General features: G+C 45.0%; 1 protein-coding gene and 1 non-coding gene across 2 annotated transcripts in view; one reads left to right on the forward strand and one right to left on the reverse strand.

Annotated features, from left to right (window-relative positions):
• Nucleotides 1–253: 253 nt before the first annotated feature.
• The window catches only part of INPP5B (inositol polyphosphate-5-phosphatase B), a 48,794-nt gene continuing 22,502 nt past the window's right edge, over nt 254–26,545 (reverse strand). The window contains 17 exon segments of the mRNA XM_053211697.1: nt 254–1,095; nt 1,346–1,457; nt 2,762–2,889; nt 3,269–3,353; nt 6,368–6,481; nt 7,252–7,487; nt 8,322–8,484; nt 9,443–9,553; nt 10,828–10,963; nt 11,908–12,017; nt 14,001–14,112; nt 15,612–15,799; nt 16,678–16,794; nt 17,155–17,269; nt 18,061–18,162; nt 19,282–19,449; nt 21,151–21,247. Coding sequence (XP_053067672.1) covers nt 980–1,095; nt 1,346–1,457; nt 2,762–2,889; nt 3,269–3,353; nt 6,368–6,481; nt 7,252–7,487; nt 8,322–8,484; nt 9,443–9,553; nt 10,828–10,963; nt 11,908–12,017; nt 14,001–14,112; nt 15,612–15,799; nt 16,678–16,794; nt 17,155–17,269; nt 18,061–18,162; nt 19,282–19,449; nt 21,151–21,247 — 2,210 coding nt within the window. The 3' untranslated portion in view covers nt 254–979.
• LOC113599657 (U6 spliceosomal RNA) lies at nt 5,506–5,609 on the forward strand. Its single transcript, XR_003420574.1, has one exon. It is a non-coding gene; the product is annotated as a U6 spliceosomal RNA (small nuclear RNA).

The following is a 26,545-nucleotide window of genomic DNA, read 5'->3' on the forward strand; positions in this document are numbered from 1 at the left end:
ACTGCCTGTTTTCCCCATAAGCTACTTCTCTAGAATATTCAGGGTGGGACAACTCCCGGAGACTACATCAGGGTCAAGGGGTTCTGGCCATGCCTGTACATCCGTTGCTTGAAAACTATGAGTAGTGATCGTCACCCACCAGATTGGTCAGGGGCCAAAGAGATAGATGCCTGGCCCCTGACCAGCTGCCGAAATGCTTAAGCCACAAAAAGTCCAACTGCCCTCTCTTAAGAGAGAAAAACATACAAACAACCACTGTTAAAAATACATTTATCATTAAAATATATTACACATATGAGAAAGGGAATGCATCATATACAGTTTAGAGGATTTGTTGACCCAGAAAATCCCATTTGTTTCACCACAACACCAATTTCTTCAGTATTTTCATTTTCAAGCCACTGTATTGCCCTCAGAGGCTGAGTGCCAGCCCCAGAGCTGTTGAGCCACATCTGAGTAGGAAGGCGGGTAGGCTTTGTATATACACATACACATGCGCTTAGAGAACTGGAAGCATCTGGGGTGGCTGTGACCTGTTTACCCAGCAGATCCCATTTGCATTCTTGCTGTCCAATTCATTCTCCCTTCAGGACCCCAAAGTTTGTTCAAATATCTGATCATGGGGAGCTCGGCCCAGGCTACAGGGAAGGCACTGACAATGCCCTGGAGGCAGGCTGGCTGAGTGAGCACAAAAAGTACAGTTATTTAAACATCTTTAAAATTTTTAAAAATAGAGAGATCTGTGTTAAATAACTAAAGCTGAACACTGACTGTCAGTTTTATTGTGGTGGATTCCCCCCAGGTCTTCACAACTCACAGTACCAATGAGTGTGACAGCCACGGGGGGGGGGGGGGGGGTCTGGGCTCAGGAAAACAGGCAGCTGCCGCTTTTGCTTCCAAGAACCCTCATATCTTCTTGATCTGAAACAGGTGGGACTGGTAATTGGCTGCCTCAAATAAAATAGGAGAGGAGATAGGCTCAGGGTGAGTTGCAGAGGAACTGGTGAATAAATTCTTGAGCCTTCTTCTTCTCTGCCATGTCAAGCTTTTGGTGACCAGCTGGGTTTCGAAGCAGTAAGCTGCCAAATATGCTAGCTGCATGAAAAACACAGAAAACAAAACAATTCAGCAAAAGAAGCACTACTTCTTCTTGTGTTGTTGAGTTGGGAGGAGTGCCCCAAAGCGTTATTTTCTGCTTGAAAAACAAAAGCTGCATGAGGGTGAACTGTACCCAGAGCTGGAGATTTTAGTTCCACGGCAGTGGTCTTGGGACGTCCCTCAAGTACATTTCTGCTAATGAGTCTCGGTTGGCAGAGATGCTTTCCACAGACACTTGGCTGCTTACCTAGAATATTCTCATCCAAATGATTTTTTGCTGATTTTTTCAGTAATTCTCGCAAAAACGCCATCAAGTAGTTGAAGACATTTTGGTGGAATGTGGGGAGGGTAGAAATGACCTGAAAGAGGGAGAATTGGGATTTGTCTTTTCAGTCAGTCAGTCATCTGTTAGGCATCTGCTATATTCCAGCAACTGAGTGCACGATCCCAGGACATTAGTAAGGCTATGCAAAGAAAGTCCTGATCACTTAGCACTCTGCACAAGAGTCAAAAGAGAAGCACAGATCAAGCACCATGTGAATTTAGAGGTCAATATTCTAGGGGCACCTGGGTGGCTCAGTCGGTTAAGCATCTGACTTCGGCTCGAGTCATGATCTCGCAGTCTGTGAGTTTGAGCCCCACATCGGTCTCTGTGCTCTCAGCTCAGAGCCTGGAGCTTGCTTCAGATTCTGTGTCTCCATCTCTCTCTGCCCCTCCCCTGCTCGTGCTCTGTCTCTCTCTGTCTCAAAAATAAATAAAAACATTACAAAAAATTTAGGGGTCAATATTCTAACTATGTGCTCTCAAAAGATGTAGGGGAATGGAAGACATTTTCAGCTGGGTCTTGAAGACGAGACTGGGCTTGCAGAGGTAAGGATTAGGGCAAAAGAAAGTGTAAAAAAGGCAAGAGAAGGAAAACAGTGAGATAAGGAGAGAGAACAAACCAAGAAGTCAATTTTAGCAGGAGCACCACTGTTTGAACAGGCGCTAAGCCGAGAGTGGTCGATCAGGACAGAATTCAATGCGTACTCCAGCTATTGGCACATCATCGTTATCAGTCGGGAAGCTCGCACAAGAAATATTCCAAAAGAGATTCTGGCTCGGTGGATGTGGGGTGAGGCTCTGGAACCCATATTATTAGCAAGTTTTCTAGATTATTCTGCCATGGCATGTTACATGTGTGAACCACTAGGCCAGATCATGAAAAGTCTTGAGTATTTGTTTAAGAAAATCATTAACTGGCAACGGAGAGCCATGTGTGGTTTTTGACCAACAGTGACATAACGAGAGCTTTAGAGCACATGGTCTGAGGGCCGTATACAAAACAAATCAGCAGAGGGACAGACTGAATCCAGGGCTCAACCAAGGTGAGTGCACGAGAACAGAAGACGACGGGTGACAGATCAAGGGAACTGGGCATGTGGGAGGTGAGCGGAGGACGACTCAGAAATGACTCAGGTTTCTGGGTTGAGTCACTGGAATTAAGGGTGAAGCCACTAAAAGAAAAGCGGACATGAAAGGAAGAACAGGTTTGGGAAGGAAAGCTCTGGAGCTGAGTTACTAGGACACTGTGTCTGAGGGACTGCGCCCACTTTGTTCCCTCAGGCCCCATGAGGCCCGGGGCTGCAACACGTGTGTGCTGATGCTTAACGCTTCCCCTCACCTGTTTACTTGCTGTGTAGCTGCCAGAACACTCCAAGCAGTTATGGTAGGCGCTGTAGCAGATGACAGGCTCTGGCAGGCTCTCCAGGAAAAGCAGCAGGGCTTCAGCCACAGAATGATTGTTGGCGGCTTTTGGCCCATCGTTAAGGAAAAGGCAATGCCGTGCCATGGTTAGGAAAAGGCCCAGGAAGGAGCACAGGCCAGAAGTGCAGCCTGCCCAGTCAGGCTCTCCACTCAGAGCTAGGATGCCAGCCTGACACAGTGAAGGGGGCCAAGCTCTTTGTCAGCTTAGCTGGGCCTTCATGAGTTCCTGCTATATCAGTTGCTTAAAGTTGTAAAGTCTTCTCTATGCAAACTTTAAGAAAAATATGATAGCTGAGGACACAAGACCAGATTTTGAGCCTTAAGATACTGTTCTTTCTTCTCTCACCTCTTAATCGTAGTCACACAAACACACACACATACACACACACACGCATGCACGCACACATGAATGCCTGAAGGATACAGAGGGCATCAATCATTCCAGTATCCAAACAGTCCCTGATATGCTCAAATTCTGACCTCAGGCCTGGCTGCTGAAACAGATCTTCCTGCAAAAGGAAAGAAAGTCACAGGATCATTATATTCTCAGAAAATCGGCCGTGATTTCCAGACCCAGAAATATGATCACCAGCAAGGTGTAAAAAGGGAGCGAGCAGTGTAGCGAGGCCTTTGAATCACCCTGGTAAACACCCTGATAAATTTAGGGCTGATGTGGTTAATTCATCTTTCAGGCCTTCCCAAGCATGCTCCCATGACAGGTCTTTAAAGTGATAAAACATCTATTATAAAACTATAGGGCGCACGTGGGTGGTTCAGGTGGTTAAGTGTCCGGCTCTTGATTTCGGCTCAGGTCACGATCTCATGATTCGTGAGATCGAGCCTCACGTTGGGCTCTGCCCTGACAGCATGGAGCCTGCTTGAGATTTTCTCTCTCCCCCTCTCTCTGCTCCTCTCCTGCTCATGCTCTTTCTCTCTCAAAATAAATAAACATTAAAAGAAAAGAACACAACACTATAGGTATGGCATACTATACACAATGATAAGGGAAAACTTTAAAAGTAGCTATGTTTCCTGCAGTGTTACAGAGGGATTAACCAGAAAAAGAAAAACATGAAGAAAATATATCATTTATAAGATGGAGAAAGTTAAAAAGGCACCCCCCCTTGGGAATGCAGGCTGGTGCAGCCACTCTGGAAAACAGGATGGAGGTTCCTCAAGAAATTAAAAATAGAACTACCCTACAACCCAGCAATTGCACTACTAGGTATTTATTGAAGGGATACAGGTGTGCTGTTTCAAAGGGACACATGCACCCCCATGATTACAGCAGCACTATCAACAACAGCCAAAGTATGGAAAGAGCCCAAATGTCCATCGATGGATGAATGGATAAAGAAGATGTGGTGTATATATACAATGGAGTATTACTCAGCAATCAAAAAGAATGAAATCTTGCCATTTGCAACTACGTGGATGGAACTGGAGGGTATTATGCTAAATGAAATTAGTCAGAGAAAGACAAATATCATATGACTTCACTCATATGAGGACTTTAAGACACAGAACAGATGAACATAAGAGAAGGGAAACAAAAATAATACAAAAACAGGGAGGGGGGGGCGCCTGGGTGGCTCAGTCGGTTGAGCGTCCAACTTCAGCTCAGGTCACGATCTCACGGTTCGTGAGTTCGAGCGCCGCGTCAGGCTCTGGGCTGATGGCTCAGAGCATGGAGCCTGCTTCTGATTCTGTGTCTCCCTCTCTCTCTGCCCCTCCCCCATTCGTGCTCTGTCTGTCTCTGTCTCAAAAATAAATAAACATTAAAAAAAAAATTAAAAAAAAAACCAGGGAGGGGGACAAAGTATAAGAGACTCATAAATATGGAGAACAAACAAGGGTTACTGGAGGGGGTGTGGGGGCGATGGGCTAAATGGGTAAGGGGCATTAAGGAATCGACTCCTGAAATCATTATTGCACTATATGTTAACTAATTTAGATGTAAATTAACAAAAATGAAATTAAAAAAAGAAAAAGGCACCTCCCTGCCTTGTGAAAACAAGATTATGGCAATAAAGGTATTTCCATGAGTCCTAGCATGCTTTATAATCATTTTACTAAATGACTTAATGCCATATAACTGAATAATAATATTCTATGTATTGCTCAAAAGTTACACTTGAACAGAGCTCTACAGAGAAGGTAGATTAGCACAATACTTAAGAATGTGATTTCTGGGGGCTCCTGGGTGGCTCAGTTGGTTAAGCGTCCAACTTGGGCTCAGGTCATGATCTCACAGTTCGTGGTTTAAGCCCTACATCGGGCTCTATACTGTCAGTGCAAAGTTGGCTTTGGATCCTCTGTCCCCCTCTCTCTTGCCCCTCTCCCTCTGCCATGTTCATGGTCAGTCTCTCTCTCTCTCTCTCTCTCAAAAATAAATAAAAATAGGGGCGCCCGGGTGGCTCAGTTGGTTAAGCGGCCGACTTCAGCTCAGGTCATGATCTTGCAGTCTGTGGGTTTAAGCCCTGCGTCAAGCTCTGTGTTGACAGATCAGAGCCTGGAGCCTGCTTCCAATTCTGTCTCCCTTTCTCTCTGCCCCTCCTTGTTCTCTGTCTCTGTCTCTCTCTCTCAAAAATAATAAACATTAAAAAAATTTTTTTAATTAAAATAACTAAATGTTAAAAAACAAAAAAAGAAGTAACTTCTCTGCTCGCTTCAGCAGCATGTATATCAAAACTGAAATGATACACATAAGATTAGCATGGCCCCTGCTCAAGGAGGTGACTTCTACAGACAAATTCCCTGAGTTCAAATTCCAATCCTACTCATTTATCAGTGTTGGGATTTTGACCAAGTTACTTAGCCTCCTGGACCTCTGGTTCTTCATCTGAGAGCCATTGTAAGAACTAATTGAGGCAATGCTGTGAAACACTTAGAACAGTGTTTGGTACACTGTAATGATAAATGTGAGGAGTGGGGAGAAATGAAAAGAGAATGTCATAAAAACGTATGCTGCTCCCAGGTGGTAGAGCTGTGATAGACTCTAGTTTGTATTAGTCTTCTCCCTGTATGAATGACTCAGTGAAACTGACCAATCTGATTTCATGAAGCTTGCCCAAATCACTCTTGAAGTCAGGCCTCCTGACTCAAGGCCTGGGGTCTCCATCTGGTCTCCTACATTGGTCTGGCTCATCAACAAGTTAGCCCCTCCCCTTCCCAGAAACTGGCAAGAGTTCCTCATAAGGATAGCAGGCTGACATCCTGAGAAGAATCCAGATGTCTTTCTACTTGGAGGACCCCAGAGACCAGGTCGGGGAAACATGCTGTGCCTCGAAGGCCATCCTATGCAAGGCTGCTTCCCTTGGGGGTAATCAAGTGTTGTATGTAATAGCAAGGTCTCACGGGGGTGTGAAACATGAATCTATCCCCCGTTCACTCCCTAGGGGAGGAAAAGCTTTCCACAGGTTCCTTGGGGTAAAAGCTTCTTATACCAAAAGTTCTTGGAGCTGATGTTCTTTCCCAAGGCAGCCTGGCCTCAATCAGGTCTGACTGCTTAACCACCACCTACCTGCTGGATAGCATTTTGGTACAGGTAATCAACCATCATCCAGAGCTCTTTGGGGATCCCCATGGGGTTCTCCAACTGGATCCCATCATCTTCAGTCTGTAGTGGCATCAGAGTCTGAAAAGAAATAAAAAACATAATCTGAAGGCCCACCAATGGAACTTCTGACAGCCTAGCTCCAAAATACTGACCATGGGGGCAGCGAACCCATGGAAGAAGGAAAGCATTGCAATCCCCTAAGCAAATGTTCCACGGGCAAATGAAATCAAGTGGGAGAATCAAGGTACAAAAGGTGATTTTTGAGAAGTAGGAGTGGGTTACAGCAAGCAGTTTCAATGAATCAGGTGAAATACACATTGTCTTCTGGAAAACACATCCTGTCAACAGCATTTCACTGTCAGAACCAGGGTGAGAATGTGGTCTGTGAGGTAAGGGCACAGACTTGGGAGTCCAAAAACCTAAATGCAGGGGCCAGGTCCACTGTTAACTCACCATGTGACCTGTGACCAATCACTCTCCTTACTGGGCCTCTGTTTTCACCTTATAGAATGAAGAGGATAGAAATCAAGAGTCCCTAAATCAAAAAAGTGCATTCGAAGGGGGAAAAATGCATATCACTATAAATCTGCTCTAAAATAGTCCCCTTGTACTCGAATTCTCCCCATAGGAGCCTTCTATGTCTCAGAAAATTTAGTTCGGGCTGAAGAATGACCAAGTGATGATTGAAACAAAAAAAAAAGGAATAAAATTAGGAGCCAGGGAAGCTTCATATCTTAGTATCCATGGCTGAGTTTCTCTAATGAATTATGTACGAAAGACAGAGACTATCTTGTTTGACTGGCTCGGCTGCTACAGTTCTAGATGGTTCCCTGTGGCATAAAACTCACCAGCTCTCTAATAGTTTCAAGCGGCAGGTCCAAGATTGGCTCCCTCATGTAGCACAGTGTATGAATGGGAGATCCAAAACAGCTGGGCAGGTAGTTCCCTGTCACCGACAAAAAGTAATCCTTTCCCCTGTCCAAGTGCAAAACCAGAATGTCTTCAATTTTGTCTTCACCTGAGTTGAGCTTTGTAGCCGTGGTCTTATTTACAAATAGCTCCAGTTCGATCTCAATGGCAGAATCTGAGGAATAACATTAAAAGTAATGTTGGCTGGTGAGAGGCCAAGAGGAAAGGGGACAGAGGGGGCAAGGATCAGGCACAAAGGGCTGGGAAAGGAAATAAGACGAATCAGCCAACCAACAAGTATGTATGTGCTCAGCACTCAGAGGACACATGAACAAGGAGTTTATAGTCCAAGTGGGAATATGAAAACAACAAACAAAAACATGTGAAATAGGCCATTGCTATGAAATCCAAGTACAAAGGAGCACAGCTCAAGTTAGAATTATTAATAGAATTGAAGGCATGGATCAAGGCGCTTGCCCTGGGCCAGGTCAGATGAAGACACCTGATCCAGCAGAAAATATAATGCAAATATCAGCCTGCGAACTGTCCACAAAACAGGCTTAATCCCTCTGCCACACAGCACGATGCAGAGTGCAAAGGAGCAGTCAGGGGAAAGACATGAATGGTACATTCCAGGGCCAGATATAATTTCTGGATTACCACCCCGTTATCTTTCCCTACAAGAGCAGACGCTGGGAGCTGATTATAGTGAAGCAGACAGTGAAAATGGGTCCTTCGACAGCAGCACCTGCTTCCCAGAGGTCTTCTGTCTTCTCTTTCTGTGAAATTATGGAACACATAGATGGCTGAGAAAGCTTTTCAAGCTGAACTCCTGCCCTTTACTGTTTTTATATTTTATTCATGGATGGTTCACATCCACAGGGCTTTTAGAAGTTTCAACCAGACAACAAAACACTCAGGAACAAAAAAGCTTATTTTAGGAAAATAAACAGGCAGGGTAGAGTGTTCCCCAAACCAGCAACTGGGAAACTAGGAAGAGAGGCCTTACCTGGCAGGAGGAAGCCTCTGCTGGGGTTGGCATTCAGCCACTGCTTACAGTAGGACTCTTCGTCAGGCTTGTTGATGAACTCAAACTGACACGGCACTTGTCCATTATGGATTATAAAGGACTGTACTTGTAACTGCATGTACTTCACATTCTGAAAACAGAACTGGGGGCAAGACCGGGACCAGTCAGACCAGTGCTCTCTTCTCGGCAACATGCCCGGCCACCCCAACTGAGCAATCTTTGCCCTTTCTGGAAAGAAAATGAAGGACTACCTCTTTTGAATCACGTTTCTGATTTAGGCATTTACCAGGGAGGCCACAGCTCCACTAAGACCAGCTGTCTATGTTCAACCCAGGAATCCAAAAACTTCATGTTTTATAAATAAATTTCCTGAAGGAATCAAAGTTCAAATCTTCTATCTTCTATATCCAAAGGCCATTTCCAAGATACCCTTTACAAAGTGCACCCCCAAACATGAAGACCAAGCACATCTTTCCAAGTAGCTGGACCTCTAGGGCATTAACAATACCCTCGCAATAATCTCCATTTGATTGGCTTCTTGGTATTGTCTATTCTCAACGATCTAGGCTGTAGCTCTTCCATGAAAAATCTTCAGCCCTAACTTGACTTCCTCCACTGCCCATCCCTTTTCTACACTGCCTTGCCTCCCACCAACATATGTGTACCCAAGAAATCGATTCAATTTAATCTCAGTCAGAGCAAAACATTGGGAGGAAGAACCGCCCCCCCCCCCCCCCCCACCAACCCCACCGCGAGAATACCTACCCAGTTACACTAAAATCAAACACAACATCTTTTGGCTCATCTATGCCATCATTTAATACATGAATGGCCCATGTGTGGGTGAAACATAGGAGCCACAAAGGTGAAAGGCTTCTGATACAGACGATCAGGAGATGAACATCATTTCTAAATCAACAACCCCCTCCTCTCAGCCAACATCAGCAGCCTCGCTTTAACTAGTGGCAGCCTGTCAGTCAAGAAGACTAGAGCCCAGTGGTCGGACTGGTGCCTCCTGGAATTCCGAGACCTCGAAGATGAGACTTAAGTTCTATGAATAGAAGAGCCTCGTGCCAATGCTCTTAACATGTCCTTCTTACCTCTCGCTTAGAAAGGAACACAGAAGGAATGTTGGCATTTTCCATCTTATCCAGGGAGCGAACAATCTCCTCCAGAGTCTTCCGATAACGTTCTTCATTGACCACCTTCACCTGGGAGGGAGACATCAGAGCCTGAGTTGCCTTCTGCCCATTTCCTCCTTTTCAGTAAAGAAGACACGCACAGTATTGGGAAAGAGCAGTTGACAGCCACACAGAAAGTGAAGACTAAATAGATTTAATTAATTAACAAAGAACCCAATTAACAATAGTCTCCGGAGGGTCCTCCAGAGGCTGAACTTGTGGTAAAGCCAACCGCTTCCTGATTAGCTGAGAAGACACTGGAGTGAAAGCTTGGTTGGGAGCTCTGCCAGGTCGCAGAGCTGGGGCAGAAAGATGTCCAGTGACTTTGCTGCCTGTCAACAGGCCTGCGGCGAGAAACTTCTCTAGGGTTTGATTTAAAGTGGCATTTCTCAAGCTTTTGTAACCTGTGCTCCATCAGCTAAGATTGTGTCAGGCCTTCCCTTCGGTATTGTGAATTATAAACACAATTTTTGTCACTTTCCAATAATAAAACTTTGTAACATCCATTAGGCTTTTTTCAAGCCACCACATCCTCACAGATTCTGATATGCCTCTACCTGAACCCTCGAAAATTGGTAAAATAAAGAAACAGAAGTCACAGGAGAAGAGATAATAAATAAAGAGATGTTCAACCTGGCAATCAAAGAAATGTAATCTATAATAATGACATATCTTTTCCTTTTGGCTCATTGGGTTGGCAGAAATTTCAGAGTGATAAAATTCAGTATTAGCCAGGATGTGGGAAATAAGCTCATACAGAGTCAGCAGAAGTGGGAGGAGGAGGGAGCTCTACCTTTACTGACATAGAAAGATCTCCTAAGACATAGTCAGTAGGGAAAAAAAAGATATTCTCTCAGAACAATGTGCATAGATGATCTCTTTTACAAAAAGAAAAAACATCCTCTGTGTTGTATATAGGATACTGACACATTTGTATGTGCATAGAAAAAGGCCTAGAAAGACACAGTCCAAAAAAAAAAAAAAAAAAAAGGAAAACTTCCATGTACGTAGAAATACATAGGAGAAATATACGAAAATAATTATGAATTGGATTTAAATTAAAACACTGTTATTTAAATTTTTTTTTAATTTTTAAGTATTCTCTACACCCAACATGGGATTCAAACTCACAACCCCAAGATCGAGAGTCACATGCTCTACAGACTGAGCCAGCCAGGCACCCCTAAAAACATTTAAAAGCTTTCTCACACTCAGGTGGGGAGGAGGAGACCAAAACGACAAAGGTGGTTATGAGAACCAGTTCCCTACAGAGTGATCGCAAGGGGTATCAGCTCCCCACCTACCCCAATGTCAAACACTGAGCTGACAGGCTTGTGGTCACTGGTCTTCAGGGCCATGTGGCTCTGGTAACTCAGCTGAGTGATGTTCTTCCCTTTCCAGAGGACCCGGTCACACCAGGCAGGAGCACGACACTTCTCACTGAAATACAAAGTCTGCGCTGGGGGCCCACACAGGCACACCAGTGCCCAGTGCCTGGCTGGCACCCTGGCTCGGCTGGGGAGACAGGCCAGGGCCTCCAAATGCGTGTGCATGCAGGCCCAGGGACCCAAGAAGGCACAGTGCTTCGGGCCCACCAGGGGACAGCATGTACCCTGTGGGTATCACCCAAAACAGCTGCTAGGTCTCTAAGCCAAACACGGTTCAGAATGATTCCCTGCTCTTTACCTTCCTATGGGGATGAGATGAAAAAGGCAACCCGCAAGTAAGTACTCTGTGGCCCTTAAAAGATGGTGGTTTAAACAGGCTCTGAATTCCTACTGCCTAGGTTAGAATCCTGGCTCTACACTTCCCTGTTTGGGAGGCTCTTTATTTCTTATCTCTTTTTTTTTTTTTTTAAGATTTTTATTTTTAAGTAATCTCTATGCCCACCATGGGGCTCGAACTCACAACCTCAAGATCAGGAGTCGCACGCTCCAGGTGCCCCTTGAGAGGCTCTTTAATTTGTGCATGCCTCCGTTCTCCGATCTAAGAATTGAGGATAATAAATCACACCTACTTCCGGTGGCTGTAGGGATGATTAGATGAGGTCATAGAAGTGTGTGACATAATGTGAGGCATGCCATAAGCACTAAGAAAAACGATAAACTCCTATGTAGTGACCAAGTACAAGCTAAGCTGCTTAGAATCATCCTATCACCCTAAGCATAACTGAAAAGTAAATTATTGTGGAACAAAGCCTAAGGCAGTCGAAAAGAAAACATGCGGGAAGGTAGGGCTGCTGAATGAGCAGATACTGAGGGAAAACGTTTGACCAGAGTGCAAAACACGGGGAAGTCATAGGATTCCTATCTCCTTCTTTAGGTCCATGGGGGCAAGTGCTTCCCGAAATTTCTGGGTTTCCATTTGCACAACTCCCTACCTACCTGGTGTCCCAGTCGTCGGAGCCAGTATCATACTTATACGTGGGCTGGAACGTGAGCTCGCCTTCAGTGAAGTCTTCGAAGACAGTCTTGGCCGTGACCTGAGTTTTCAGCTGTGTAAAAGGATGGAAGGGGGGGAAAACAACAACAACAAAAAAAAACAAAAAACCTCAAAATAAAAAAACTGAAACCTTGAATTAGCAGAGGAAAGGGCTTTAATCTGGAAGTTGAACCCTAACCTAAAGGGAAAGTCCCAGGAGAAAGTTATTCTGTAAGATTCTGAGAATGAAATCCTAAGAAGGGGAGTAAGCTGACCACTCCTTTGCCTGCTGTACCGTTTTTAAGGCTCTTTTCTAAGAGTATACCTGCATCCAAGGGACCTGAGTACCATCTTACTGAGACGTCCCTAAGAGGATCAGGTACCAACAGACACGGAGCTTCTCCTTCCAAGTATCAGACATTTCATCTGTGTAACACAGCTGTTCCCACTGTACATGGAGAGAGGACTCCATGGAAAAGGGTCTGGAAAGATACAGTGCAAAAAGCAAAGGGGACTTTCATGTACGTAGAAACAGAAGTATACCAAAACAAGTATGAATTAAATGTAAATTTAAACAGTTTTCTAAAGGAGTTTATCAAATGAGTTATTTGAACTGGGGGAAGCTCTGTGCCTTGATGTCCCCCCTCTGCAAATTCTGGATTGGCAAGAGAGTCTGCCCCCCGGGGCTGTTGGAAAGAACTGTCAGCTTAGAATAGTGCCTAGTGCATCCTGAGAATAGCCAGCATTCCTCCTGCTGCACTCATTTGAGGAGATCCTTCCAGATCACACTCTCAGGGAGATGAACAACCACAGGTGCTCCTGTCTCCTCCCGGGGGGACCAAGCTTGGCCCGTCATGGACTGATGAAGAACTGCCAGCTAGCACTGGACACAGGGTGGCAGCTATTCAGGGGACAACAGTTGCCAAATTCCCCAAAATAGGAATGCCTAAAAAAAAAACTACTAAGGAAAGGCCGCAGACACAATAAAAATGTAGATATTAATGTAAGAGGAGTCTTAAATCAGTATGTAAAGACCTTAAAACCATCTGGAAAGCAGAGAATTCACAAAACAGGTACTTTTACTTGAAGAAAGACCAGAAAAGAAGGCAAGAGGAGGTCAGCAGGAAACTGCCAGGGAAGCTAGAGTGCCTCACTCAAGAATATAGATGCAGTAAACAGTTTTGAGCAGATTGGCTTAATGCGGAAACAGGGATAAAAGAGAAAAAACACGTAAGGAAAGGAAAGGAACTGGAGAGAAAAATGGTCAAAAAGGAGATGATTCCATAAAAGAAAGACACAACAAAGTTGAGATGTTTCCCCCTCTGACTGATGTGCATCAGGGGACAAAAAGGTTAACAGAGAGACTGAGACTGGTGACAATAAGAAGGCGGCTACAGACTAAAAAGAAAAGGGACTTGAACCTTCTGAACAACCCTGACCACTTGAATGGTTTTGAAACCTACAGGGACGAGTAGCCTCAAGGAAGCCAGCGAGAGACACGTCTCTTGTCCTGTGAAATGGCTCATGCTCTGAGCAAGAAACGCTGACCCAGACCACGGTGGAGAACAGCAGGTTCCAGAACTGGTTCCTGGCAGGAGTGAAGAAAGCCGCTCAGGAGAAACGGCTGTCATTTACACTGGACAAGTCTGGTTGAAGAGCAGGAGGGGGCAGAGGAGGCTCACTCAGAAAACAATTTAACAAATCATCTTAAACACACTAAGGATCTGTATGAGAAACTTGGCACCCTTTTAGCCCCTTCTTGAACAAATGAATGAACACGCAAGCACCAGGGGAAAGGGGAGGGGGAGAGAGAGAGACTGAGAGAGAGAACACACGTTCCTGCCCCCAAGGGGGATGAGGCGCCTCGAGGGAAGAGCCGATGGGGAGGCAGCCATGGATGAGGGAAGGCAGAAAAGAGAGAAATGACAGGCCATCAGCTTCTCAGGGAAGCCTGCCCAGCGGAGGAAGAAGAGGCCGAGGGTTGGGAAGCCAGGCCCTCCCGTGCCCTCACAGTGGCGGGACAGCTGCCTAAGAGGGCACAGGTGGCTGTGTGTACCTGATCATACGCATACAGCGTCTGGAAGGCCTTCTCCTCGATGAGCTTTTTCACCGTTTCCACATCCAGCTCTTCTATCCTGTAGTTGAGGTCCCCCAGCCACAAGATCACACTGTGAGGACAGAGCACAAAGTTCACAGTTTAGGCGGGACTTCCCCCATCCTCGCCAGTGTGCTTCTGACAGGAGCACCCTGAGACTCGGCTTCTTGGGGGCTGGGAGGGAAGGGACCCAGCTGTTCAGGAAATCTTTTCTCTTGCCATCCCATTTCATGCCACGGCTAACATGCTGCTGGCTCCGGGACCTTGCTCCAGTTTCATGAGAAACAGCCTGGAGTCGTCCTGGACTACTTTATTCTTGTGTGGTTGGAAAGACAGCCTAATCAGGTCTAAAAGCAAGACCACCATTCACCTCACTTCTGGGACGAGGCACCAGAGATCAAATATTGGGTGCCATGTCGATTGCTCAGGGACCCCGCACCAGATGATGCCATCATGTCGCCTCCGTGCACATCGCAGTCCACAAAACACACTCTCCGCCTTTGTTTCTAGAGCTGAGTTCCTCTGAAACAAAGCTCAACCTTCACAGGGGAGTCTGAGTTAAACCCCCACTATATCCTTGGTTGGCTCTTTGTGTGAAGTGTGGCAGGTGTTTTATTACACCTGCTGCTTTGGGAGAAGGACAACCAAGCATTCCCAGATGACTGTGCACATCCCATAAGGTCTGCTACTGCTCTATCTGAAGCCAGCGGCCAGGCACCGGAGAATGCATAGCAGTAGACACGCACGATAAATGCACCCACGAGCTCACAGCAGACAGAATGACATGCAAGCTGCCACCTCCCAAACTAGGGTGCCGGAGGTTCAGCAGAACGGAAGACACACTCCCTGCTGGGTTCCCCGGAGAAGGAAAGCCATCCTGTCAGCTTCAAGAAGGCCAGTGAGCTCAAGACAGTTCCACCACCGCGGCAGGCGGGATGAGAGGCTTGAATCTGTGTGCTCCCTGGCAGACACCATGGCCCCAATGGCTTCTTCCTTTTTCTAAAAGAAGTGGCACAAGCTTCGAGTGTTACCGTAAAGCCTGGGATTCTAACATGCCGTGAATTTAGACATACGGGAAGTTTTAGAGATTAAGGGAACAAAGATCAGCACAAGATTCTCTAAGCAGCTGTAACTACAACTCTAACGGTGAATCAAGAGGTTTAATACTAAGCGAAGGTATACTACTGCAGTCCGATTTCAACTACATATGCTTCTGGAAAGAACAGATGTACAGGATCCGAAAACATACTTCTAAAACCTTGCGAAGCTTGCTGTAAAGTTTGACAAGCTCGTTCTTTGGTTGCTTCCCTCCTGCTGTTTATCGAGGCAGACCCGCATTAAAATAAACCTACGTTTTTCTGGGGACAAATGACGTGGGACCAAGATGCCAGAGATCTGCCGGATGGGGAGTTGGGAAACCGAACATCTCATGGGACATAACCCGCGCGGAAGCAAGCGCTGGCTGGAGCTCCCACTCGGGCAGTGGGAGGCCTGCTCCCAACGCAACAGGGGGGAGCCCCAGCTCTGCACAGCAGGAGCGGTGAACTGCTTGGGCTCCACGCCCAGACTCACTCGTGCTTGCTGATGGTGAGAGGGGGGAGGCTTGGGTCAGCCTGACAAAACTGCATTCGAGAACAGATGTCTTTATAGTCCTGGTTCCTCCTCTCACACTCTTCTGTATGGGCTGCCAGGTGAGAGTTCACGACACAGATGCTGGTGTTGTGGAGTTGGAACCGGATGGCCACTCCTCCCTTGTTGCCCTGCGGAAAAGAGCCCGACAGAATCCGACTCGCCACCTCGTCGTGTCGGTCACTCCCACCCGCACACCCTCAAAATGTTTCCTCTTCAAAATGATCCTGACAGGGAGACGAAGCAGTGTGACTGCCTGTCTTTGAACAGGTAAGAAAACAAAGCCCAGAGTCACTGGCTGGAGTGACTAGCCGGTCAGTGGCCAGGCTGAGTCCACTTTTCACTAAGTCACAGGCAAGCCACATGCTTGCCCTTCTCCACAGGAAGCCAAGCTCTTGCAGTGGAGCCTAAAAGTGGGACTGTGGGAGCCTCAAGACAAGAAAATTGCAAACCTGTTATCAGCATCCTTTCCTTTTTTTTTTTTAACTTTATGTTGAGATAGAAAGAGAGAGAGAACTCTCTCTCAAGCGGGGACTGACCTTGTAGAGGAGGGGGGGAGAGAAAGCGGGGGGAGAGAGAGAGAATCTCTCTCTCAAGGGGGGGCTGACCCCACGAACCGTAAGATCATGACCTGAGCCGAAACCAAGAGTCGGAAACACAGCTGACTGAGCCACCCAGGCGGCCCTGGCGCTCTTTCTTTATCTTGGTTTCCCAACAGCGTCTCTGCAACATATTTCATGGGCGGAAGGGGCAGATCAGCTAGAGGCTCCGGCGTGGAGCGGACACGGGGATACGTGCTAATGGGGTAAGTCCACTGAATGGGGTGAGTTCACTGAAATCCGACCTCTGAGTGGTCCGCTCCATCTAGCTGTGCTTGAACGCCCTGTTCATCTTGTCATACCAGCACCATCCAACTGGGGCGCGTGCAGTCATGGTATCAGGACACGCAGTGTCAAAACCTTAGGGGTCAAGGCCACCGGTGTGCCAAGCATACAGACCAAAACCTCACCATCCTCCCCATGATTCCTGTCCCCACGGTCTCAGCTTCCACCTCGGAGATGTGCGCCGCGTGTTCCTGTTTGACGTACAACAGCAGCATAATCCCGACCAGTCGGATGAGCTTCACCTGGACAACACAGCCAAACATTCAAGTCACGGCATGAAACACAGTCGAAAACGGGAATAAATGTCCCAGAGGAAAAGGAGTCTTGAAGTTGGTTGGCTCAGGGTGCTAATGCGTCTCCTTCTTCCGAACAGGACACAGGGTGATCACCTGTTCAGCTCACTGAACATGCTACGTGATAACCTGGACAGCCTGCCAGCGCCAAGACCTGCGTCTTTCCTACCCACAGCGCCTCTTCTGGAGGACTTGGAACTGAAATAATTAGGACTGGCTTTTGATAAAGGTCACAGGAAAAGTCCAAAACGGTCTTCGAATTTCCCTGCGTGGCAACATAAAATTAAAGGTCACTGGCCCCTCTCTTACCTTTGCGTATTTGGCATCTGGATGAAGACCTTCTGATACAGCTTTAAACCACTCTTCTTCCTTTGGGGTATCATGGAAGAAAAAGGCCTCCTTACTCAGGTCAAGCTCCTGGAACCTATTATAAGCAGCAAGCGGTCAGACAGAGAAAGGTAGCGTGCGAGACAACCCGTCCTCAGATTGGTTTAGATGCATGTGTCCTGGCTCTCCAGCTGAACTGCAGGGCCCTCGAGAGGGGAGAAAAATAAACACTTGAAGCCAAGGGACTAAGTGCTAAGGAACCACCAGCACTTTCATGGGCAGCCACCCATTTCCTCTCTGTAACCAGCCTGTGAAGCAGTTAGAAGCATCTCCATTTCACAGCCGAGACCGCTATTTCACACAAGCACCGAATGGCAAACTGGGGGCCACGCCTGCGTCTATATAAATTCCAAATTCTAGGCCCTTCCCACTTTACCATACAGGCTTCTTTGCTGCCCCCACCCCATCCATAGTGCCCAGGAGAGTGGTAAGAAGACAGAAGTATGGAGGGGGAAAAATGACTGATGGCGCTTTTAAAAAAGCTACCTTCCCCTCCCTGGCAAAAAGAGATCTTTGCTTTATGACTGACAAAGTGTTGAATGTCTAAGTGATGAAAGTCAATTCAAGGTGTAGTGATTTTAACAGGAGGGTTGCACTAACAATTAAATAATAGCATTTAAATGCCAAGCACATCACTTTAATGGTGCCGGAAATTTGTTTACCACGAGTAAGAACATCAAACAGAGAAGCAGCTGTTATTAAGCACATGCTCATTTTTCAATCCCTTCACCTGCTGCGAAAATGCAGTTATACATTCATGTCCCTGTCCCTTCAACCCCAGCTGTACTTTCTCGAGATGTAGAGGCAACCGAGAAGAGAGGCACTCACCCTACACAGTACACATCTGGGGCCTCAATGCCATGGCTTAGCCAGGGCCGGAGGCATTCTTTGGGGGACTGGCCATTCACATTGTACGTTCCTACAAAAAACCTGTCAACAAAGAGAACTGATGAGTCACTTGGGAGGACTATGGAAGTGACAGGGGAAAGCATCCTATGCTGACTTTGCCCAGTTTCAGTCTCTTTGGGGTGGAATTCGAAGACAAGAAATGTCACATCTAACTTAGACCAACGACTGTGGCACCAAAGGGTGACTTTGGTGCTTTCATGAGGACTTCAAACAGGACAGGCCTACTCTGAACATTCCTGTTTAGCTTTGAAACACATTAGAGAGCCATAATCCACAAAACGATTCTTCATCCTGTGTATGCTAGGGAACTGGGGGGGTGGGTGGGGGAGAAGTACCTTGTTACTTTCAGAAGGAAAGCAACAGCAGTGTTCACAATAAGTGACTCTTTATATACCTGGAAGCAACGTTACCTTGTGTTTATAGTCCCAGTGCACGGATTTAAAAAGATCTAGCAGAATCCTGCAACCCCCACTCATTTCACTTCCAGTAATCTTGTCTAAAAAGATTACCAAACACTAACTTCAATTCACTAACTTCAACTTAAAGGACTTTCTTCAGGGCCACCTGGATGGCTCAGTCAGTTAAGTGTCTGACTTCGGCTCAGGTCATGATCTTGTGCTTTGTGAGTTGGAGCCCTACACGGGGCTCTCTGCTTTCAGTGCAGAGCCTGCTTTGAACCCTCTGTCTCCCTCTCTCTCTCTCTGTCCCTCCCTCGCACACGGGCTCTCTCTCTCTCAAAAACAAATAAACATATAAACAAAGAAAGGACTGTCTTCAATGCATATGTGCTTTCGCTCTCTCAAAACTAAATAAATATACACTCGAAGGCCTGGAATGACCAAGAGATACGCAAATTTCCTTCTTCTGGCCCCTATGTCTCTTCAAACATTGCTGTAACTATTTGCAAGGTGTGTCACTTCCGCTCTACCACACCTACCACCATGCCTGGCCAGAAAAGGCACAAGAATAAATGCCTACTAGTGAAGAGCGAAAGGAAATGACCATTTCGAAAATGATGGGAGAGACTCCGCAGAAGGATTTGCTTCCAAATCCAGGAGACGGGGGGTTGGGGGGAAGTGCTTACATTCCAGAGAGCTGAGAGATCACCTTGCTTTGAAAACAGTCCACCCAGTAAGCTACCTGAAGTTCTGGATATAGGTATAATCCTCTTCTCTCTGCACCAGATGTGATTTCACTATTGTATCTCGCAGTCCGAACTTCTGAATTGATAAAATATGAGCCTTGTCTGATACTGTGATAGTGGAGGAGCGAACCATGTTAATGATGTCAGACTTGGATTTATTCTGTCTAGAAAAACAAAGAAACAGAAATTTATCATATTCTGATGAGTCTCCCCATGACAAAATACATGAACATAAAGCTAGAAGTTTCCAAAGTTAAATGCATTTACTAAGACAACACTATTTCTATGTGCAATTAAATAAACTTACATGTTGTCAACCATATAGCACATTGGTCCAGAGATTTTCTGATAGAGATCTCAGATCGGGGGGGACCTTGAAGACATACTGATCTAATCCCTTTCTTTTTCAAATAAGAAAAATGAGACCTAGCATCATCAATGGTCCACCCAGTCGGATGGTCGCAGAGTATGGATTAGAACCCAGATTTGACGGTGCTTTTTCTAGACCCTAATGCTTCATGTAAAGAAACTATAAAACTATCCAGATCCTTTGACTTGACAATTCTACTGTATCTCTATTCCACAGGAATAATCAGAAATAAGAGGAGAACAAGAAAATCTGTATTTCATTTTTATTTGTGCAGTTTTAACAGTCATACTAAAAATTATTCAAATGCCAACATTTAAAGTTAAGCAAAATAGAGGCGCCTGGGTGGCTCAGGGTTAAGCATCTGACTTCAGCTCAGGTCATGATCTCACAGTTCGTGAGTTCGAGCCCCATGTCAGACTCTAAGCTGTCAGCACAGAGCCCAGAGCCTACTTCGGATTCTGTGTCTCCTCTCTCTGCCCCTCCCCCACTTGCGCGCACACGCGCGCGCTCTCTCTCTCTCTCTCTCAAAAATAAACATCAAAAAAATTTTTAAGTTAAGCAAAATTTAAAATTTGATACATTTATCTAACATAATCCTAATAACAGCACAGAAACTTTTGTTGATGATTACTTAATGAATTAAGATATATGAAGCACCCACAACAACTTCTGACACTGAATAAATAGCTACAAGTATCTGGTATTGTATCAAGTACATACTAATTATAAGTGATCTGAGAATGACAGATCTACCTATCATTTAAAATTCAGGGATTCCAGGAGTGCCTGGCTGGCTTAGTCAGTGGAGTGCACCACTCTTGATCTTGGAGTCGTGAGTTCAAGCCCCACGTTGGGTATAGAGATTACTTAAAAAAAAAAAAAACTCAAACAAAAATAAATAAAGTTCAGGGATTGTTGGCTACTGCTTCAGTGCATAATTAAAATACTGACCAAAACAAGTTTTTAATCTATCTTGACCAGATGAGATTCCGGCTACAATCAGTAGGGGGCACTGGTGTACAGGCTAAATATAATAGCATGTCAGAAAAAAAGAAGAGAACATAAAAGTGGAAAAAAGTATCTTCAGAGTCCGGAAACTCCTAAAAGAATGGGAAGGAGAAATAAAAATGTTTCTAATCTTCTACATTTCTAAGGTAGGGTTATACTGCCACTTTCAAACTCTAGATGGGCTACTTGCTAGGTCTGGATCTTGGGAACATTCTATAAAGTCTCTTCTTCACCTGTTTCTGTAGTTGTAAAACAGAGAAAATAATGGAACCTATGTCTTAGGCTAAAATAAGATAATCCAGGTAAAAGTACAGTGCAGGGAACACACAGTAAATGCTCAGGAAGTGTCCAACCCCTTGTTAACCACTTAACCACTGGTTAAGCCAGCCACTCTGGGACAACTTACATCATGCACAGTAATGGTCTCAGTTCTATAATGAGGAAAATTGTGGCCCTAAGAGACACAAATGAAGGGAGAGTGCATTACCTTGTGAGCAAGTTGTCTGCTGTATCCTGACCCCAAGAGCTTTGGTCCACAAGCATGCCTTTCCCATCTGACCTTGAATCATCAAAGTCAAAAACACCTAAGGGGAGGGGGAGGGAATGAAAACACACTTACATATACTTTAATATACAGACCCCCCCCCACTTCTCAAATTGTAGTCTAGGAATCACTGGTTGTCCACATACTTCTTGAAAGCACAGGAAAGGTCTGTGCTGGTGTCTGAGTGAAGCTCCCAGAGCACAGAGGGAGGGAGAAAAAACAAGCATTTCATCCAGAGATCTTTACTTCTGAAAACATAAATATCCCACTGGTCTGACTCCCTTTTCCTAGAGACAAGAGTGCATTACAGAAAGAATAAAACTTTGAAATCTGCAGACCTAAGCTCCAACACCAGCTCTACTATTTACTGACCTCTTGACTTTGGGCAAGGCTTCAATCTCTCTTAATGTCAGTAACTTGACCTACCCTGCCCTTCTCACAGGTTTACTGTAGGGATCAAATAGTTGACATGTAAGAACTTTGGAAGCCACACAGCATATTATGAAATATAAGATAGTGATATCACTCCATTTACTCCAAGTGGAATATCAAGGAGGAAAGAGGCAAGGGTCAGAGATCTAACACTGGAAAGGGTCTAAGTGCTCTAGAGAATGGGAAGCACTTGTCATTGTTAACAAATTGCCTCAAAACCAAACAGCAAACCAAGGACTTTCAATAAATAAATACTTTGACACAGTTGTTAAACCAAGATAAACCTGAAAAGGAAAATTAATCTGCCAACAGTTTCTTGGCTCCTTAAAAGCCCAATCTGTGGGATGTCTGTGTGGCCTGTGTCGGTTAAGTGTCAGACTCTTGATCTCAGCTCAGGTGTTGTTCTCAGGGTCGTGAGTTCAAGCCCCAGGCTGGGCTCCACGCTGGGTGTGGAGCCTACTTAGAAAATAAATAAGTAAAAAGCCAAATCTCTTCTCAACAGAAAATAGCAATGGAGAAGCCATGGAAAGATGCTGCTTCAACACACAAGTTACCAGGAGCACTGGAGGGATGAAACATCACGAAAGAATTTTGCCCTGAAGACTATTACTAAACATGGATTTTCAACCATGCATTCACAGGAACCAGAAAAAAACAAACTTCAGAGTCGAAAACACACACATACACACACACACAATTTGAAACACGAAAATAATTACATTTCAGTACCTCCAATCAATTCCTAAGGCCTTTCAATGTTGCCTCCTAAAGGCCTCTCAAATCAATATATTCCAATGTCACCCTACTAGCTCGATGTTACCAGCATCTCCCTGGAATGACTTCAAAAACCTGATTAATAGTCTCCTGGCCTCCTTTCTCACCCCTCCATCTCTGACCCAAACTCTACACTGTGGCAAGAGGATTTTTTTTTTTTTTTTTTTTAAAGGAAGGCTAATCACATCACTTAAAATCTTTTAAAAGCTTCCCATTGGATAAACCCAACCCTCCCAATATGGCTGCCAAGTCTCCTTCTGGTCTGATTCCTGCCCACCTGTCCACCTGCATCTTTCACCACAGTCCTCTGGCTCCCTGCCCCCTGGACTGCCACAGTCTAAGTATATTAAAGTTACTGCAGTTATACCATGATCCCATCAGAAACCCACTTCCTTCTTCCTCATTCTGCTTTACACGGCTTACTCCTACCCATCCTGGGGCCAGGGACTGGCAAACTTTTCTGCAAAGGGCAGAGTGTAAATGGCCGAGGATCTGCAGGCTGTATAGTCTCCATCACAACTATTCGACCCTGCTGGCATAAGGTAAAAGGAGCCATAAGCAGGGCTTTGTTCCAATAAAACTTTATTTATAGACATCGAAATCTGAGGATTATATAATTTTTAAATGTCACAAAAAATTATTCTCTTCTAATTCTTTTCAGACATTTAAAACTATAAAAACTATTCTTAGCTCGCAGGCTGTACAAAGCAGGCAGTGAGCTGGATTGGGCCCATGGCCTGTACTTAGCCAAGCCCTGCTATGGACCACATCTCCAAGGTCACTTTTTTTTTTTTTTTTTAACGTTTATTTATTATTGAGAGACAGAGAGAGACAGAGAGTGAGCAGGGGAGGGGCAGAGAGAGAGGGAGCCGAGGTCACTTCTTCTAAGATGCCACCATCTCTGACTCCTAGATAAGGTCAGATGCCCTTCCACTGGTGTTCCCACAGCTCCCCGTACGTCTTTCATTATAGCCTAAATTGCTGTGTATTATAACTGTTTCTCCCCTGGTTAGACTGTGAGCTTACTGGGGACACAACTATGTCTGATTTATTCATCATTGCATCCCCATCATCCAGCATACCAGCCAGCAGTTCAATCACTCAACAATTCAAAAGAAAATACTGGGTGAATATGGATCCCTTATGTGTCTTATATAAATACGTAACATCTAAGCTCAAGTCTGTAGTGTTCTTTTGGAATGTTTCGGGTCATCTTCCCATTGTGTTCGGCATACAACAAAAGTAAGAAAGGAAACTACAACAGGTTGTTTCTAGACTTCTATGACCCCATGGTTAGCTAGTTATCTCTGAGACCCAAATCCCCCACTGTATCCTACCTCTCTTGCTTTACTCTCATTAAACTCTAAAGCTTAGACAGCCAAGGTACTTGACTTAGTGAATGGCATACGGGGACACCTATTAGAATGGTTGAAAACAAAAAAGCTGACTCTACCAATTGCTGGCAAGGATGTGGAGCAAGAGGAACTCTCATGCACTGGTTGTGGGAATGGAAAAAGGTACAGCCACTCTGCAAGCAGCTTGGTAGTTTCTTACAAAGCTAAACGTAGCCTCAACCATATGATCCAGCAATCCCACTCCTAGATACTTATGATTTGAAGTTTTATGTCCATATAAAAACCTGCACGTAAATGTTTACGGCAGCTTTATTCATACTCATCAAAAGCTGAAAGCAACCAAGATGTCCTTCAATAGGTGACTGGATAAACAAACTATGGTACTCGTATAATGAAATATTATTCGGCAATAAAAAATAAGGGGTCACCAAATCACCAAAAGACATGAATGAGTCTTAAACACATATTGCTAAGTGAAAGAAGCCATTCTGAAAAGGTTACACACTGTAGGATTCCACTTATATCACATCACGGTTAAGGCAAAACTCTAGAGATGGTAAATAGATCAGTGGTCGCCAAGTGTTCAGTGGGTGCATAAGGATTAAGTGAGGGAAGCACAGGGGACTTTTTGGGTGAGTGAAATTATTCTGTAAGAAACTGTGATGATGGATACATGACACTATCTATAGGCTTCAAAACTCCTAGAACTATAGCACAAAGAGTGAACTTTAATGTATGCAAATTTAAAAAATCATTTTGGAGGTCAGGGGATCCTGGAGTAAAATACAGAAAATGACAAAGTATCTAACTATATTACAAATGTATGAACAGCCTCAATGAAGTGGACAGAAGAAAAAAGTGCTGACCTAAGTAACTTTGGAAATTAGTGGAACCTGTAAGACTAAAGGCAAAATCAACTGTATGCAAGCACTATACTCTAGCTGAAAGGCTGTTTCCCACGGGGATATGGGTTAACAATTGTGAAGTCACTATACCTGGACCCTGGAATTTAACACTTAAGAAGACAGACAGAGGAGGGGTGCCTGGGTGGCTTAGTTGGTTGAGCATCCAACTCTTGATTTTGGCTCAGGTCATGATCTCACAGTTTGTGGGTTTAAGCCCCGCCATGCTGACACTGCAGGGCCTGCTTGGGAATTTCTCTCTCTCTCTCTCTCTCTCTCTCTCTCTCTCTCTCTCTCAAAATAAATAAATAAACTTAAAAAAGAAGAAAAAAAAGAAATAAAACGGGTAGTGGATTGCAGGAGTTGGGTGTCTCATTGTAGGGGTAAAGAGGTTCCAGATAAACCTGGAAGGGGAAGAGACTAGAATGATCCATGTGGTACTGGATTAGAGCTGGAGATATCAGCATGAGTTCATGTTTACCTAACATAGATCCATATGGTTACATGCAGAAATACAGAGGCACACACGTGTAAGTATACACACATACATTTCCTTGCTCCGTCAGCTAAGAGGGCCTAGAAGCAAGGACCCACCAGTAGCAAGGACCACTCTTTAATACCCAGATCCTGGTTTCTAATACCATTTATTCGCCAATAAAAGGAACCAAGGCTCCTTGAGATATGGTTATCTTAGGTCTGGGGTAGGAAATATACAAGATGGAGCATTTTGTAGTGCCAGAAAACAAGAAAGCACTCAAAAAACAAAACAAAACAAAACAAAACAAAACAAAACAAAACAGGGGCACCTGGGTGGCTCAGTGAGTTAAGCGTCTGACTTCGGCACAGGTCATGATCTCACAGTTCATGGATTCGAGCCCCACGTCAGCTCTCTGTCCGTGGGGAGCCTGATTTGTAACCTCTGTCTCTCTCCTTCCCTCCCTCTCTCTCTCTCTCTCTCTCTCTCTCTCTCTCTCTCTCTCTCTCTCTGAAATAAATAAATAAATAAATAAACATTTAAAAAAATAAATTAAATTAAATTAAAACACCCACAATGAGGGGAGTATGTCAAATGAACACAGGAGCCAACTGAAAGAGCTCCAATGGTCACAGCTGGAACAATGTGAGCAACAATACTGGATTATAATTCAAAGTATAAAAGAAACAGCCATCAGTCCATAGCACTACAAATAACTGAATAAAAAAATAAGTGGAGAGGAAAAGACAAATCTGCTCTGAAGAATTTCAAATACTGTAGGTGAACACTCTACCTTCAAGGAGGTAGAGCATGACTCCCCACGGCTCCCCCTGAAACTGCTGTGTTAAGGTTACTGATACGCTTCATTCATGTCGCCAAATCCAGTGGTCAGTTCCCCGGTTTTCAGCTAAGCTCACTTCAACCTCTCTTCGGCAGCACTTGATAGAAACCACTCCTCCCCCCGCCCCCCACACTTTACTTTCTGAAGGCTCCTCTTTTCTCCATGCACCCCACCCCCACCCCCAGGAATGAATCCAGGCTAGGTCCTGGCATGACCACTTCTCCAGCTACACTGTTTCCCAGCTAGGTGATCTCAGTTTCAGAGTCTTATTTTTTATTTGAAGGTTATTTATTATTTATTTTGAGAGAGAGCGAGAGAGAGAGAGGGGCAGAGAAGGAGGGAAGGAGAGAATCCCAAGCAGGCTCCACACTGACAGTGCAGAGCCTGATGTGGGAACCCACAAGCCATGAAATCATGAGCCGAAGTCGGACACTTAATGGACTGAGCCACCCAGGTGCCTCTCAGTCTCAGTTTTAAAAACCACCTACATGCTGACCACTCCCAAATTTCCATGCTCCAACCTAGATCTTTCAGCAGAGCTCTCGCTCCTTACCTAACC

Source organism: Acinonyx jubatus, chromosome C1, assembly GCF_027475565.1.
Source record: "Acinonyx jubatus isolate Ajub_Pintada_27869175 chromosome C1, VMU_Ajub_asm_v1.0, whole genome shotgun sequence".
Classification (NCBI taxonomy): domain Eukaryota; kingdom Metazoa; phylum Chordata; class Mammalia; order Carnivora; family Felidae; genus Acinonyx; species Acinonyx jubatus.